Genomic DNA, 18,045 nt, shown 5'->3' with positions numbered 1-18,045 from the left:
CACTTGGGCGAATGAACATAGTGAAAGCCCTGTACACTGATAGTAAAACAGACAAGCTTTTTAAGCATTGAGTATAATTTCAAAATGTAATGTTTAAGATGAGAAAGATCAGTTTAAAGCAAATTAAGTCCCCTAGCATTAATTACAGAGTAATTTCCCTTCTTTACTATCTGCACCAAAACGTTTTCAAAATGAATATAACTTCCATGCTTAGCAAAAGAAGTTCCTGTTTGAACAAAAAAACAAACAAACAAAAAAAAAAATGACTTCTCTTGTTGTTGTGTCAGAATATAATATCAAAGTGCCACGTTTAGAGAATTAAAAAAAAAAAAAAATATATATATATATATATAACAGAAAATGCAGTTTGCATATAATTTGGCTTCTTTTTAATTTTTTTTGTGCCCATGCCAAGGTGCAATATTGTTTTAAACAAGATGACTGGAAAGAACTGCATTTTTCCTATTTTTATGCCTAGTTTGGTGTCAACTGACAAAGTATTTGCAGAGAAAATGGCAATGTTAAGTTTTACCACGGACACACACACACACACACACAGACAACCGAACACCGGGTTAAAACATAGACTCACTTTGTTTACACAAGTGAGTCAAAAATGGGTGGCGCTGTTGTGTAGCGACGCGCTGTCTCTGGGGAGAGCAGCCCGAATTTCACACAGAGAAATCTGTTGTGATAAAAAGAAATACAAATACAAATGGAAATACAAATTATCATTATTATTGTCATTATCATCATCATCATTATCATTATTATTATCATTATTGTTGTTGTGGATGTTTGTTACTGTTGTTATTGTTGTTGTTGCTGCTGTTCATTTCTTTTTACATTCTTTGTTTTCCTAAAAGGTTGTGGCAATCATGAAGGAGTGCAAAAAAAAAAAAAAAAAGTACAGCATCACCACAACAAGGAAGATGCATTGGAAATGTCACTGACTCTATATAAAAACAGGGGGAACAAAAACGAAGACAATGAGGCATACCGCTGTTTTGTCTCAACAAACAAACGTGGATTTTTTTATTTTTTTTATTTATTTTTTTTTCTATGAAGGAAGATGTATTGTTCGGGTACGGCGGAAAAGAAATCAGAAACAGAGACACAGACTGAACAGACTGAGAGAGAGAGAGAGAGAGAGAGAGAGAGAGAGAGAGAGAGAGAGAGATTCAGATTCAGATTCAATGGTTTCGTGATAACGACAATGATGATACTAATAATCATCATTATTATTAGCGTGGCTGTAATTCATTTTCACCACCTACCTGTACAGGCTTTGCAGGCAACAAAGACATCAAGGGAAATCGCGCGCGCGTGCGTGTTTGTGTGTGTGTGTGTGCGTGTGCGTGTGCACGCGCGCACGAGCGTGCTTGTGTGTGAATGTCTGTATGCATATATGTATGTTTGAATGTGTGCGCGTGCGCACGCACAACTCCCGGGTGCACGTGCTAGGAGCTATTATTTCTTGATGCTCGTCATTTATCACTGTCCATTTCCACAGTGATTTCATTTCTCCGTGTCCGCCCATTCCATTGTAATATAATCAGACGTGTGTTGAAGGCTTTAAAGTTTGGGTTCCGGTTCCTTTCTGTCCTTTCTGTGTGTGCTTTGTTGTCGTCGTCGTTGTTGTTGTCGTTGTTGTTGTTGTTGTTGTTTCCTGCTGTCTGAAGTTCTCCTTTCTTCTTCTCTCGATGAGTGCACTATATTTTCTCTCAAACTGTTATTGTTCCCTTGACTTTTTGTGTTGTTCTTTGTTTTTGCATCGCAGCTGTCTTTTCCTTCTTCTTCTTCTTCTTCTTCTTCTTCTTGTCCTTTGTCGCATTGCTTGTCCGCTGCTTTTATAAAGTTTTGCTGTCACTTTTGTTCGATGAAAGGGTGGGCCGTAGGTGTTATAAATCGGACTTTGTTTTCGTTCGTTCATTCGTTCTTTTTTTTTCTTTCTTTCTTTCTTTAGTTTGCGTGTTTTTTTGGTTTCTGTTTTTGTTTTTTGTTTTTGTTTTTTTTGTTTTGTTTTTCATCTTTGTTGCCTGGTATTTATTTCAATAAGCTGGGACAGACATCACAACAAGATCTGCAACCAAGTTTATTCGACACTTTGTTTTCCATTTCATTGTCTGTCTGTCTGTCTGTGTCTTTTTGTCTGTCTGTTTGTCTGTCTCTCCCCCTGTCTCCGTGTTTCTCTTTCCCTCTGTCATTCTGTTCCCTCCACTCTGAGTCAACTTTCTCTCACCCAAATTCTGTTCCGCACAATCATCCTCTGTCTCTTTCTCTCTGTCTCTCTGTCTCTTGTCCCCCCCCCCCCCCCTCCCCCCCACAAGGCCTGAATAAGCGTGTTGGGTTACGCTGCTGGTCAGGCATCTGCTTAGCAGATGTGGCATGGCGTATATGGCGATTTGTCCGAACGCTGTGACGCCTCCTTGAGTAACTGAACTGAACTAAACTAAACTGAACTGAACTGAATCTCTCTCTCTCACACACACACACACACACACACACACACACACACATGTTGTGAAATGTGTTGATGTGTGCAGGGAAGAGAGAGGGGGAATGGAGGAAGCGTGTTTTCCACTTGTTGATATCAGCATGTCGCTCACGTCATCAAAGTATTTGAGTCTTTACTCTCTCTCTCTCTCTCTCTCTCTCTCTCACACACACACACATAACGCGCGCGCGTTAAATTTTGTGAATATCAAAACCGGTCCGTATTCAGGCAAATGAAACCAACTGAAGGAGTGACCGGCAAGAGAGAGACAGACAGAGACAGAGAGACAGAGGGAGAAAGAGAGAGAGAGAGAGAGAGAGTCAGGCAGACAGACAGACAGGCAGACAGACAGGCTAACAAAGTAATGCGACATGGTACCTGCCATTTACGAAAGGTGTGCATGCAGCATTTAAAAATGAAGAAAATGAGCAATACTCATTATACTGACACGAGAAAAGAACCGTTACTGGCATCAAGTTCTTTACCTGGTGGGGGTGGCATTAGGTGGTGGTGGTGCAGAATCGTGACTTTGTGTAGCATAGGGAACAATGTTCCTGTCTATAATTATTATCCCAATCGAAAGCATTCGGCATAAGGAACATACCTGATATAACCACCATGGTCATTGTTGTAACTTTTATTAAACCTGCATACAGCAGACTCAAACACTGTGTTCACATGAAGCGAACTCTTCGTCAGCGCATTGTTTCACAATGGACACACACGTCAGCATCCTCCATACAGCCAGGCGACCAGTTTTACTTTCTGACTGAAGAGCAAGGCGGGAGAGTGGGGGTGAGGGGAGGGGAGGGGGGAGGGTAAGATGGAGAGTATTTGCTCACAGCAGGGTGGAGAGGTGGGCGGGGGGCTTGGGGGGCGGGTGCACTCTTTCTTGGATGGACGGCTGACCTGTACGTACCCTTACGAAGCTGTGGTATTAGTTAACGTAGCAGTAGCTAGGAGAAAAGCAAACAGAATGAATTATTTAAAGGCGGGACTGATGACGATGAACTTCACCACCACCACACAGGGGAGATGGTACTACTTACTTACTACAACTTCTTACCCGTGGTCCCAGAAGACTCGAGAAGAGGCCTAGTCTGCATGGCCCCTTCGGAGAGCTTGGTGAGTGGGCGAAGTAAGAGAAAGTAAATTGATGTTTGGCTGGGGGATGGGGGGAGGGGGTGGGGTGGTGGGGGTGCGGTGGGGAGGGGAGGGGTCTGTCTTGCCCCTTGTGGGGTTTCTGCAGACTCAAAGATGGTGGAGACGCTTGGAGACATGGTGAGGCGGGGAGAGAGCAATCAGGCGTTCTCCTGTGAGAAAGGGTCTGCTTTTCTTTCTTTCCTTTGTTCGTTCGTTTGTTCGTTCGTTCTCGGCATGCCGGACCATGAACGGCATATTACCATGTCTGATGTGTACGTGTGTGAGAGAGAGAGAGAGAGAGGTGAGGGAGGCGGGGAACTGAGGTGGGTGGAGGGGGGGGGGGGGTAAAGAGAGAGGGCAGGGAAAGCCGCCTGGGTCTGTGTTGGTGTGGTTGAGGGGAGGGAGGAAACGGGGGTGGGGGGGTGGGGGGGTGAAAGAAGTGGAAAGTTCACGACATTGTGGGATGTGAGTGAAATGGACTGAAAGGGTTGGTGAATAAATGTGATTGGATATATCGGGGTCAGGGCGGATACTACCGAGTCTCTTTTTGTCTTTTCGTCTTTTGGAGTGACAAATACTGTCTCTCGCTGTCTCTTTCTCATTTTGTTTAAGCCCTTCAAAACAAGGAAGGTGTGATTTGTTGTGAAATAACTGCGTGTTGAAATCATGCATGCGTGTATATGGCTGACATGTGTTTGATGCATAATGTCTATTGTAAATCACCCCCTTTATGTGGGGCCGTGGCCCTTTCTTGCATAAATCGTCGTTACCGTTATCGATATCGTTATCTCTTTCTTTCTCTCCCTGCCCCCCCCCTCCCTCTTTCTCTCTCTTTCTCCTCTCTCTCCCTCTCCTCCTCTTTTTCTCCTCTTCCCCCTCTTCTTATCTCTCTCTCCCCATCTATCTCTCTCTGCTTCTCTTTCTCCTCTCTCTCTCTCTCTTCCCTTACCTTCTCTCTCTCTCCCTCACCTTCTCTCTCTCTCTCTCCCTCCCTCACCTTCTCTCTCTCTCTCTCCTCTCTCCCTCCCTCCCTCCCTCACCTTCTCTCCCTCTCTCTCTCTCTCTCCTGTCTTCCTCCCTCCCTCCCTCACCTTCTCTCCCTCTCTCTCTCTCTCCTCTCTCCCTCCCTCCCTCAACCTTCTCTCTCTCTCTCTCTCTCTCCCTTACTTTCTCTCTCTCTCTCTCCCTCCCTCACCTTCTCTCTCTCTCTCTCTGTCTCTCCTCTCTCCTCCCTCCCTCACCTTCTCTCTCTCTCTCTCTGTCTCTCCTCTCTCCCTCCCTCCCTCACCTTCTCTCCCTCCCTCCCTCAACCTTCTCTCTCTCTCTCTCTCCCCTTTCTTTCTCTCTGTCTCTCTCCTCCTCCCTCACCTTCTCTCTCTCTCTCTCTGTCTCTCCTCTCTCCCTCCCTCCCTCACCTTCTCTCTCCTCCCTCCCTCACCTTCTCTCTCTCTCTCTCTCTCCCTCCCTCACCTTCTCTCTCTCTCTCTCCCTCCCTCACCTCTCTCTCTCCCTTACCTTCTCTCTCTCTCTCTCTCCCTCCCTCCCTCACCTTCTCTCTCTCTCTCTCTCTCTCTGCTCTCTCCCTCTCTCTCTCTCTCTCCCTCCCTGACCTTCTCTCTCTCTCCTCCCTCCTCCCTCCCTGACCTTCTCTCTCTCTCTCTCTCTCCCTGACCTTCTCTCTCTCTCTCTCCCTTACCTTCTCTCTCTCTCTCCCTCCCTCACCTTCTCTCTCTCTCTTTCGCTCTCTCTTTCTCTCCTCTCTCCCTCCTTCCCTCACCTTCTCTCCCTCCCTCTCTCTCGCTAGCTCACTCGCTCGCTCTCGCTTTCTTTTTTTTTTTTTTTTTTTTTTTTTTTTTTGGTCTCCAATTTCCCATCCATTGACTCCGTTCTTGAAACAGACGTGTGGGTTTTTTACAATGTTATAATGTTAACAACCCTAACGGGCTTCGTTCGCACTAACTACTCCCAGTGCAACACGGCACCTGATGCGTTCTGCATGCTGTTGTCACCCTTCATCAGCGGATCCTTGGTTACGCATGTCTTCCCGGGAAGAAAGATTAGGATAATAATGTTTTGTTTAAACAAAATAATAATAATAATAATAAAAGGCCATGATCCCATCTGAAGTGCTACACATAAATAATAAGCAATGATGCGCATAAAAAAACAAAACAAAAAAAAACCTGTTTGCATACACGTTGTTTATGAAAACTGTATATCCATACAATGCACTGTTATCAACTTAATGATTCTTTTCACTTAAAGGACCGACCTTTCGAGAAACACAGCAAACCTTAATGACTGTTTTATTTCGGGAAAGCAAGACTAGAGTCAGCCTAAACTAGGTTTTCTGTTGGTAAACCGTAATATTGATAAGTCATAGAACGGTATATTATACGCAAGTGCTGGTATGGATTTATATGTGTATTTATGCGTTATAAGTGCATGGATATGGCAGGTTATTGTGTATACATGTATGAGTATGTAGATGTGTGTATATGTATGCATGTGTCCTGTTTGTACTTATAATTGAAATAAAATAGATGGAGAAAAACATACGCTTATGTACTTGTAAATTGGGAAGAAATGGCTGTGGTTATCGGTTTAAAAAATGTGAGTATTGTTAGACCTATACTACTGTTTTTGTTAATGTGGTTAGAAATAAGGAAAATGCATTGTTGGAAGTGATATTATAGGTCCACATCACATGATTCATGCATGGATTTGTTGAAATGTTTACATTGCTATGTCTGCGCTTTTGAAAAAAGTAGACCTTGCTTTGCAAGGAAAAAAAAAAAAAAAAAAAAGGTCGGTCCAAACTTCGTAGTGGGAGAAATATGACAGAGAGTGTCACGAGAAAAGTAAATTTCTCACGTGGGCAGAAGACGACTTCTTAGGATTATCACAACCTGGCCAGATACTGTCTGCTTCTCTGTGTATCTGAACCTCTCGTTTCACCAGCCTCTTTCGGCTTGCATGGTATGCATGTGAATACGTGCGCGCGTGCGTATGTGTGTGGTGTGTGTGTGTGTGTGTGTGTGTGTGTGTGTGTGTGTGTGTGTGTGTGTGTGTTTGTATGCGTGTGTGTGAGTGTGTTTGTGTGTGTGTGTGTGTGTGTGTGTGTGTGTGTTTGTATGTTTGTATGTGTGTGTGTGTGTGTGTGTGTGTGTATGCGTGTGTGTGTGAGTGTGTTTGTGTGTGTGTGTGTGTGTGTGTGTGTGTGTGTGTGTGTGTGTTTGTGTGTGTGTGTGCGTGGTGTGTGTGTGTGTGTGTGTGTGTGTGTGTGTGTGTGTGTGTGTGTGAGCATGAAATTGACATCATCGTTTCAGGTGGAAAAGGTCACGTGTTCTTTGTTGTTGGTTTTTATTCAAATGTTGTTGAGCAATGACATTGTCTAATTGTGTACTAGAGTAAGGTCTAAACGATGGTATTAATATCATCATCTTAGATGAACAGACTATAAATGAATAAACGAACTTCGAAACGATGGTCTTTACAGTAATACGAACATGACTTATCTTGGCCAGCCCTTGTGGTTGGAACATGTAGGTTTTCTTTTTAATTTCCTTTATGAGCTACTGGAAAATCTGTGTATTAGTGTTGGTTGTGCATTCCCTGTCATTAGACACGGAGAAATCTGCTGTGACTGAATACATAGTTTGACGAAAAAATACAATAGAAAGTAGAAGCACAAACACAAATATGCACACACTTATGCACACACTTATGCACACACACACACATGCACACGCACACGCACGCACACACAGACACACACACAAACACACACACACACACACACACACACAGATAGAGGGGGAGAGTCCAGCTGGACATTTGATTTAATTAAATTTGTCGTTAATCTTGTTCTAGGTTCTTGCTCCATTGCACATAGCTTTATTTCATGTCTAAAATCACAGAATGTGGATAGACATTAAACTGAAGACCACACACACACACACACACACACACACACACACACACACACACACACACACACACACACACACACACACTCACACACACACGCACGCACGCACGCACGCACGCACAGATTAAAAAGTTTGATGGAGTCTCCCGTCGGACCGACCGATGAGTTCACGGTGGCCTTCCTTCAGCTGGCCATACAAAAGCATCTTCGGGATCCTGCTGTCTGTCATGCGGACAGCGTGTCCTGTCCAGCGTAGCTGACACTGGATCAGCAGGTTTTCGATGCTGGGCAGGCCGCTCCTCTCTAGGGAGACCCTGTCTTGCCACTTTATGCCGAGGATCTTTCGTAGGCATCTGTGGTGAAACTGCTCAAGTTGTTGAATGTGACGGCGATACGTCGTCCATGTTTCACAGCAGTACAACAAGGTGGTCAGCACAACAGCTCTGTAGGTTTTGATTTTGGTGCTGAACCTGATGCCTTTGTTGTTCCACAGCCTGTTGTTGAGTCTGCCAAAAGCTGAGCTGGCCTTGGCGATGCGCAGCGTCACTTCTGCATCAAGGGCTCCGTTGCTGCATAGGGTGCTGCCCAGGTAGCTAAACTTGTCGACTGACTTAATGTGTCATCGATCTTGATTACAGGTGGGGGGAGGCACTGGCGTTCTGCGAGCTAGCTGGTTGGTACATGGACTCGGTCTTGCTGAGGGTGATGGTGAGTCCAAAGCGCCTACAGGAGGTTGAGAACCTGTCCATAATGAACTGCATGTCCTCATGGGTGTGTGCAGCAACCGCGCAGTCATCAACGAAGAGGAACTCTCTCAACAGTGCCTCAAACACCCTGGACCCCCAGCCCCCCCTCTCACCCCACCTCCCCCCGACACACACAGATTAAAAAGATTATCACTCAAGGATAAGGATTTTAGGCATTGCCTAGTCTTCCAATCTGTCCTTGTGACAACAAAAACAATAACGATAAGACGCAGCATAATTAATTAATGATGGTAAATACTACTACTACTACCACCACCATCACTACCACTAATGATAATAATAATAATCATCATCGTCATAATTATAAAAATTAGCAAAGGGCTTACGTCACACCCTCAATCCCACACACACACACACACACACACACACAAACAAACAAACCCATGTGCATACACTCATCCCAAAACGCACACACTCTTATCCACATACATATATGCACACATACATGCATATGTCTACACATACATACATACATGTATACATATGCATACACAGACATAATTAGGTATCGAATCATATTGCAGTACATTTCAAATCATATTGTAGTACAATTGCAGATATTGAAAAAAAAAAAAGTTATATTCAATATTGAAAGGCATAAATTAAAGGGATGATAATGGCTGGGAAATTAATCAAACACACAGAATACAGGACAGAAGCATGACTGAAATGAGAAATAGATAAAGAGAACAGAGAAACATGATTATATCACTGTACATATACAATAGTAATGACGATTCTGATGCTGATGTGGCAGGCCATAACATCCAATCAACAACTAGCGAACATGTATTACATAAACATCGCATACGGTAGAAAATAACATGAAACACGTTAGTGTATGTAAAGGAACAGACAACGCATACATTTCACAAAAAAGGGTGTGATGTTTTTAGGCTGGTTGTCTTTGCTTTGTGTAGCAGAAGTTTTCGTACCCTTGATTTGAAGGACGATAATGAATCGCCTGTCTTGATGAACGTAGGAAGAGAGTTCCAAACAGATGGTCCACAAAATGCAGAGCTAGATTTGTACAAATCAATGTGCACACACGAGGCAGAATATAATTATTTGAACCGTAACGCTCTGTTGCCCTTTGAACGATTTTATTGAGGTATGGGGGTGACATGTGTTTGTGTACTTTGAACTGGAGGACATCGTAGTCGAATTGCTTGTACAGTGGTAATATTTCCACACACACACACACACACACACACACACACACACACACACACACAGAGAGAGAGAGAGAGAGAGAGAGAAGAACCCACACAGTTGGCCGAAAAAAAATACATCACAAAGTGTAAGCACACACATATGTACACAGTTACGCGCACACACACAGAGTCAATTTGGACATTTGATTTAAATTAGGTTAACACTTAATATTGTTCTAGGTCCTGGCTCCTTTGTACAGAGCTTTTTTTTCGTCTAAAATCACAGAATGTGGATAGGCATTAAACTGAAGAACACACACACACACACACACACACACACACACACACACAGATATTTTTTTTTTAAAATAGAGAGAGCCTTAGTAAACACGCACACAAAGAAAAAGACAGACGACAGAGTTACTCTGTGTGGCGGGGAGGCGGGGGGGTGGGGGGGGGGGGGGGGGGGGGGGGGGGGGGGGGAATTGGGGGGGGGGGGGGGTGGGGTCGGAGTGATGTTGGAGGAGGGAGAGAGAGAGAGAGGAAGTCGTACTGAATCAGCTTTAATCAATGGACAAGCAGGAAAAAAAAAACCGGAGGAGCGAAATTAACGTGAAGAATGTTTCTATTGTATTCCCTCGGCGACTGGTAGCCAATGATTCACAGAATGGATTACGCCTGATCTGACTTTATTATCTTTCTCTTCCTCCTTTCTTTCTTTCTTTCTTTCTTCCCTCCTCTCTTTCTCTTCCTTCTGCTCTCTCCCCCTCCTCCTCCTTCATCCTCATCTTCTTCCTCCTTCTTCTGCTCCTCGTTCCCTCCTTTCTCTTCTTCTTCTTCTTCACAGGGAGGAAGGTGGCAGAATGGTTAAGACGCTCAGCTGCCAATACAGAGAGTCCGTGAGGGTGTGGGTTCGAATCCCGCTCTCGACCTTTCTCCTAAGTTTGACTGGAAAATCAAACTGAGCGTCTAGTCTTTCGGATGAGACGATAAACCGAGGTCCCGTGTGCAGCACGCACTTGGCGCACTGAAAAAGAACCCATGGCAACGAGAGTGTTGTCCTCTGGCGAAATTACGTAAAATGAAATCCACTTTCATAGGTACACAGATATGTAAGCATGCACTCAAGGCCTGACTAAGCGCGTTGGGTTATGCTGCTGGTCAGGCATCTGCTCAACAGATGTGGTGTAGCGTGTATGGATTTGTCCGAACGCAGTGACGCCTCCTTGAGAAAGTGAAACTGAAACTGAAACTTCTTCTTCTTCATCATCATCATCTCCTCCTCCTCCTCCTTTTCCTCCTTCTCTCTCCTCCTCCTGCTCCCCTCTTCTTCTTCTTCTTCTCCTTCTCCTCTTCCTCCTCCTCCTCCTCCTCATCTTCTTCTTCTTCTGTCCTTGTCTTCATACCCCCTCCTCCTCCTGTTTCTTCTGCCTCTTCTGCTTCTTCTTCTCTAACACCACGTCCTGCTCTTCCTCCTCCATCCTCCTCCTCCTCCTCTTCTTCTTCTTCTATACCACCGCCTCCTCTTCCTCCTCCTCCATCCTCCTCTGCCTTCTTCTTCGTCGTCCTCCTCCTTCTTCTTCTTCTTCTTCTATACCACCGCCTCCTCTTCCTCCTCTTCCATCCTCCTCTGCCTTCTTCTTCTTCTACTTCTTCTATACCACCGCCTCCTCTTCCTCCTCCTCCATCCTCCTCTGCCTTCTTCTTCTTCTTCTTCTATACCACCGCCTCCTCTTCCTCCTCCTCCATCCTCCTCTGCCTTCTTCTTCGTCCTCCTCCTCCTCCTCCTTCTTCTTCTATACCACCGCCTCCTCCTCCTCCTCCTCCATCCTCCTCTGCCTTCTTCTTCGTCCTCCTCCTCCTTCTTCTTCTTCTATACCACCGCCTCCTCTTCCTCCTCCTCCATCCTCCTCTGCCTTCTTCTTCGTCCTCCTCCTCCTCCTCCTTCTTCTTCTTCTATACCACCGCCTCCTCTTCCTCCTCCTCCATCCTCCTCTGCCTTCTTCTTCGTCCTCCTCCTCCTTCTTCTTCTTCTATACCACCGCCTCCTCTTCCTCCTCTTCCATCCTCCTCTGCCTTCTTCTTCTTCTTCTTCTATACCACCGCCTCCTCTTCCTCCTCCTCCATCCTCCTCTGCCTTCTTCTTCTTCGTCCTCCTCCTCCTTCTTCTTCTTCTATACCACCGCCTCCTCTTCCTCCTCTTCCATCCTCCTCTGCCTTCTTCTTCTTCTATACCACCGCCTCCTCTTCCTCCTCCTCCATCCTCCTCTGCCTTCTTCTTCTTCGTCCTCCTCCTCCTTCTTCTTCTTCTATACCACCGCCTCCTCTTCCTCCTCTTCCATCCTCCTCTGCCTTCTTCTTCTTCTTCTTCTTCTATACCACCGCCTCCTCTTCCTCCTCCTCCATCCTCCTCTGCCTTCTTCTTCGTCCTCCTCCTCCTCCTTCTTCTTCTATACCACCGCCTCCTCTTCCTCCTCCTTCATCCTCCTCTGCCTTCTTCTTCGTCCTCCTCCTTCTTCTTCTTCTATACCACCGCCTCCTCTTCCTTCTCTTCCATCCTCCTCTGCCTTCTTCTTCTTCTTCTTCTTCTATACCACCGCCTCCTCTTCCTCCTCCTCCATCCTCCTCTGCCTTCTTCTTCGTCCTCCTCCTCCTCCTTCTTCTTCTTCTATACCACCGCCTCCTCTTCCTCCTCCTCCATCCTCCTCTGCCTTCTTCTTCGTCCTCCTCCTCCTTCTTCTTCTTCTATACCACCGCCTCCTGTTCCTCCTCCTCCATCCTCCTCTGCCTTCTTCTTCTTCTTCTATACCACCGCCTCCTGTTCCTCCTCCTCCATCCTCCTCTGCCTTCTTCTTCGTCCTCCTCCTCCTCCTTCTTCTTCTTCTTCTATACCACCGCCTCCTCTTCCATCCTCCTCTGCCTTCTTCTTCTTCTTCTTCTATACCACCGCCTCCTCTTCCTCCTCCTCCATCCTCCTCTGCCTTCTTCTTCGTCCTCCTCCTCCTCCTTCTTCTTCTTCTATACCACCGCCTCCTCTTCCTCCTCCTCCATCCTCCTCTGCCTTCTTCTTCGTCCTCCTCCTCCTCCTTCTTCTTCTTCTATACCACTGCCTCCTCTTCCTCCTCCTCCATCCTCCTCTGCCTTCTTCTTCGTCCTCCTCCTCCTCCTTCTTCTTCTTCTATACCACCGCCTCCTCTTCCTCCTCTCCATCCTCCTCTGCCTTCTTCTTCTTCTTCTTCTATACCACCGCCTCCTCTTCCTCCTCCTCCATCCTCCTCTGCCTTCTTCTTCGTCCTCCTCCTCCTCCTTCTTCTATACCACCGCCTCCTCTTCCTCCTCCTCCATCCTCCTCTGCCTTCTTCGTCCTCCTCCTCCTTCTTCTATACCACCACCTCCTCTTCCTCCTCCTCTTCTTCTTCTTCTTCTTCTATACCACCACCTCCTCTTCCTCCTCCTCCTCTTCTTCTTTTTCTTCTTCTCATCCTCCTCGTCCTCCTCCCCCACTCCTCCTTTTTTTTCTCCTTCTTCTCCTCCTGCTCCTGCTTCTTCTTCTTCGTCGTCTTCTTGTCTTCCTCCTCTTCTTCTAATTCTCCTTCCTCGTCTTCTTCTTTTGCTTCTTCTTCTTCCTTCTCCTCCTCCTCCTCCTCCTCCTCATACTCTTCTCCTCCTCCTCCTCCTCATTCTCTTCTTCTTCCTTCTCCTCCTCCTTCTCGTCCCCACCCCCTCCCTCCTGCTCTCTTCTTCTTCTTCTTTCTTCTTCCCTTCCTCCCCTTTCTCTTCCTCCTGCACTAACACCCCTCCTCCTTTTTGTCCTCGTCCTCGTCGCCCCCCCCCCCCCCGCCTCCCCACGGCCCCCCTTCCCCCAGCCCTCCCCCCTCCTTCTTCTGTGTCGTCCTCTTCTTCTTCCACGTTTTCTTACGCACACATATTCCCAAGCCAGTGAGCACAAAAAGCCCATTGGTGCTGTCCGCTGCGCACGAGTCTGATGGAAAGGGATCTGTGGCACCTAAGAATATTAGGCACTCTCGCGTCGCTCCCAAAGCCAATAAAGTGGAACAAAGCGCGGGTTGGCAGCCAATGCTCTGGAAATTTTCATTCCTGCTCCAGAGTGCCAGAATGGTCTTCAAATGATGCCTCGTTTTCTTCGGGTTTTTTTTTTCTGTTTTCGTCTTCTTCTTCTTCTTCTCTCTCTCTCTCTCTCTCTCTCTCTCTCTCTCTCTCTCTCTCTCTCTCTCTCTCACACACACACTCTCTCTCTTTCTTTTCATTTGATTTTATTTCTGTTCTTTTCATTCTTTTTCTGTGTTTTCGTTCTTTCTTCTCCCCCCCCCCCTTTTCTTTATTGTTGGACACTGCTTGTCTGCTTACTTTTACATCTTTCGCTGTCTCTGTGTGTCTGCCATGTCTGCCTCTCTCTTTCTCGCTCTCTCTCTCTCCCCTCTCTCTCTCTCCTTCTCCCCCCCCCTCTCTCTCTCTCTCTTCGAGTACAAAACACTTCTGTTAACCACCGTCAGAAATATGTGGGATAAAAAAAAAATTCTAATTACAAGGTTTGGGAGAACCAGATCCTGAAATGAGTGCCCTCATGTGTCCATAATGTATGTGAATCTGATGATTACTTTCGGTAACTAACGATAAAGCAGCTTACATAGAAATGCAACTTTTTACGTAAAACTATCAGATGTGTACTAATGTATCCAGATGACTTTGATCCTTTAATTGAGTTTTCATACTTGCAACTTGATACGTAAAATTATCAGATGTGTAATATGTATCCAATATTCATACTACCTGCAACTTTATCAAATGCGATGTATGTATCCAAATGATATTATTGCTTTAAGTATTCTTATTGTGTTGGTAGAACTTCCCACCTCCGCCCTCCTCCCCCCCCCCCCCCCCCCCCGCCGGCCGCCCCTCTTTTTTATTACATCGCTCGTAGGTGTGACGGCGTGGCTTGACTGCTGAGATGGTGGAGCATGTTTGGCATTACAAAGGTACATGGGCCCACGGGCCCACCTAGTCTAGTGAGACAAGACGAATTCAAATGAAGACAGACAGAGAGAGAGAGAGAGGGAGAGAGAGGGGGGGGGGGGGGGGGGGGGGGGCAGAGAGAGGGAGGGAGGATGGATATTGCTGCAATAGAATTGTCTGCGTAAAAAAAACCCAAAAAAACTACGAATATTGAAAAGTGAAGATGAACAAATGAGATTCATGTGCTTCGCATTACATCACACTTCCCAAGTGCTTTCTGAAAAAAAAGGAAGTTCACAGAAAGATTAAAAAGACAAAAAAAAACAACAAAAAAACCACACCATAAAACGCCTGATCTGATTTCATTATCTTTCTGTGCTCTTCTTTCTTTCTTTCTGTCTGTCTGTCTGTCTTTCTTTCTTTCTCTCTTTCTTTTTTCTTTCTACCTCTTCTTCTTCTTCTGTGCTTTTCAGCAGTGCTTGTCCTATTAGAAATTTTGAAAACCTTGTCTGATGCCACTGGCGGTTTGTTTTTGTTTTTTCAAAAGGCTGTTAATTATTGAGCAATCAGTTTCTGGATTTCAGTCGCGAGAAAATTCCGTTTTGTGCCAGTACTACTAGTAGTGGCAGCAGCAGCAAAATGCAGTAATAGTAGCAGTAGCAACAGCAGGAGTATTAGAAGTAGGTAGCAGCAGTATTTGAAATAGAATTAGCAGCAGTTGTCGTAGTATCAGCAGCAGCAGCAGGAGTAGTAGCAGTAGCAGAAGTAGTAGCAGTAGCAGAAGTAGTAGCAGTAGCAGAAGTAGCAGCAGTTGTACGTTTGGAATTATTTGGAATATTTGTAGTGTCATTTCTTGCGGTACTTTGCAATTTACAGACAGGGGATCATTCAGTCAGTCAGACAGAGATGGTAAATTAAAACTGTCACTGACGGGTGCAATAGCTGAGTGGTTAAAGCGTTTGACTTTCAATCTGAGGGTCCCGAGTTCGAGTCTCGGTAACGGCGCCTGGTGGAGATTTTTCTGATATCCCAGGTCAACATATGTGCAGACCTGCAAGTGCCTGAACTCCCTTCGTATGTATACGCAAGCAGGTCAAGTAAGCACGTTAAAGATCCTGTAATCCATGTCAGCGTTCGGTGGGTCATGGAAACAAGAACATACGCAGCATGCACCCCCCCCCCCCCCGCACCCCCCCCCACCCCCCGAAAACGGAGTATGGCTACCTACATGGCGGGGTAAAAACGGTCATACACGTAAAAGCCCACTCGTATTTATACGAATGAACGTGGGAGTTGCAGTTCACGAACGAAGAAGAAGAAGAAGAAGAAGAAGAAGAAAAGTGTCACTAAATCTCCTTTTTTAATTTTCAGCACGTCCTGCACCGGAAGTGACGTGGACAGTCAGAGCTATGTGTTGTGGGACACTCGGTGGAAGGAAAAACAGCGGGGCCAAGAGTCCATACCTACCACCGTCACTAAGGTGATAGTGCTGTGCTGTGCTGTGCTGTCGTGTGTGTGTGTGTGTGTGTGTGTGTGTGTGTGTGTGTGTGTGTGTGTGTCTGTCTCTGTGAAGTTGAATTCCTCGGTTCTTCTCCTCCTCCCCGCACCTCTCTCTCTCTCTCTGTCTGTCTCTCCATCTCTCCCTCCCCGCACCTCTCTCTCTCCCTCTCTCTCTCTCTGTCTGTCTCTCCATCTCTCCCTCCCTCCCTCTCTCTCTCTCCCCCCTCTCTCTCTCTGTCTGTCCATCTCTCCCTCCCTCCCTCTCTCTCTCTCCCCCCCCCCATCTCTCTCTGTCTCTCCATCTCTCCCTCCCTCCCTCTCTCTCTCTCCCCCCCTCTCTCTCTCTGTCTGTCTCTCCATCTCTCCCTCCCTCCCTCTCTCTCTCTCCCCCCTCTCTCTCTCTCTCTGTCTGTCTCTCCATCTCTCTCTCCCTCCCTCTCTCTCTCTCTCCCCCCCCCCTCTCTCTCTGTCTGTCTCTCCATCTCTCCCTCCCTCCCTCTCTCTCTCTCCCTCCCTCTCTCTCTCTCTGTCTGTCTCTCCATCTCTCCCTCCCCCCCCTCTCTCTCTCCCTCCCTCTCTCTCTCTCTGTCTGTCTCTCCATCTCTCCCTCCCTCTCTCTCTCTCTGTCTGTCTCTCCATCTCTCCCTCCCTCTCTCTCTCTCTCCCCCCCTCTCTCTCTATCCACTCTTTCTTTCTCAAGAGCATGTGCGCACGATTTGTGTGAAACAAACTGCAAACATGCTTGCACACAAACCCTCTTGTCGATTTCCCTGTCCCTGTCTCTGTTTCTCTCCCTCTGTGTCTGTCTCTCTCTGAGTTTCTCCATATCTCTCTCTCTCTCTCTCTCTCTCTCTCTCTCTCTCTCCCTCTCTCCCTCTCTCTCTCTCTCTCTCTCTCTCTCTCTCTCTCTCTCTTCCGTACCCTACCCTCTCACTTTCTCCCTCTATCCCACCCCACCCTGTCTCTTGAAAGCAAAGGATAAACTTTGAAAAAGAAACAAGAACACACACACACACACAAAAACCGATTTCTTTTATTTGTCTGTATCTTCCAGAGACATGAAAACGAGCGCATAGGTTTGTTTTGTCGTAGTTTTTAAGTGTTTTTTGTTTTTTATCCTTATACTGCACAAGCACTTTTCCCGAACTCTCATGCCCAACTATATCCCATCCAGTGGTGTTCCTTTCCTTATTCAAAACTTCTCAAGAAACTTTTTTTTAAACAATGGTGAGGACATTTTTCTGCCTGTACCTGAAAAAAAAGCAAATGGAAATGGAAACCTGCATCTCATATAAAACGAAAAAAAACAACAACACAATGTTGAAACGGAATGCTGGTGGCATTTGGCCCAAATTGATTTGTATTTGTATTTCTTTTTATCACAACAGATTTCTCTGTGTGAAATTCAGGCTGCTCTCCCCAGGGAGAGCGCGTCGCTACACTACAGCGCCACCCATTTTTTTGTATTTTTTCCTGTGTGCAGTTTGATTTGTTTTTTCTTTCGAAGTTGGTTTTTCTACAGAATTTAGCCAACAACCCTTTTGTTGCCGTGGGTTCTTTTACGTGCGCTAAGTGCATGCTGCACACGGGACCTCGGTTTATCGTCTCATCCGAATGACTAGCGTCCAAACCACCACTCAAGGTTTAGTGGAGGGGCAGAAAATATCGGCGGCCGAGCCGTGATTCGAACCAGCGCGCTCAGATCCTCTCTCTTCCTAGGCGGACGGCGTTACCTCTAGGCCATCACTCCACTCCAGTGTAGTTTTGCATTCCACCCAGCGATCCCCGCTCTTCTTACCTATTTTTATTTGATTTTTTTTCTTTTCTATTTTTTAAAAATTTTCATTCAACCAAATCATTTCTGTTTGTTCACTTCGTTATTCATTTGCTATGAATGCATTCGTTATTTTTCATTATACATGTGCGTCCTTTTCTTGATTCTTGTGCTCGTGTTACTCACACACACGCACGCACATACACACACACACACACACACACACACACACACGCATACATACACACACACACACACACTCACGCACGCACGCACACGCAAATAAACACACACACACACACACT

At 46.0% G+C, this 18,045-nt stretch overlaps 1 protein-coding gene across 1 annotated transcript in view; it reads left to right on the top strand.

Annotated features, from left to right (window-relative positions):
• Positions 1 to 18,045, top strand: part of LOC143287239 (uncharacterized) — a 95,482-nt gene that overhangs the window by 55,645 nt on the left and 21,792 nt on the right. Inside the window, exon 9 of the mRNA XM_076595184.1 lies at positions 15,838 to 15,946. Within this exon, the coding sequence (XP_076451299.1) occupies positions 15,838 to 15,946 (109 nt within the window). The remainder of the gene's footprint in view (positions 1 to 15,837; positions 15,947 to 18,045) is intronic.

This window comes from Babylonia areolata, chromosome 11, assembly GCF_041734735.1.
Source record: "Babylonia areolata isolate BAREFJ2019XMU chromosome 11, ASM4173473v1, whole genome shotgun sequence".
NCBI lineage: Eukaryota > Metazoa > Mollusca > Gastropoda > Neogastropoda > Buccinidae > Babylonia > Babylonia areolata.
Note: the sequence above shows the minus strand (reverse complement) of the source record. Positions and strands in the feature narration are given on the sequence as shown.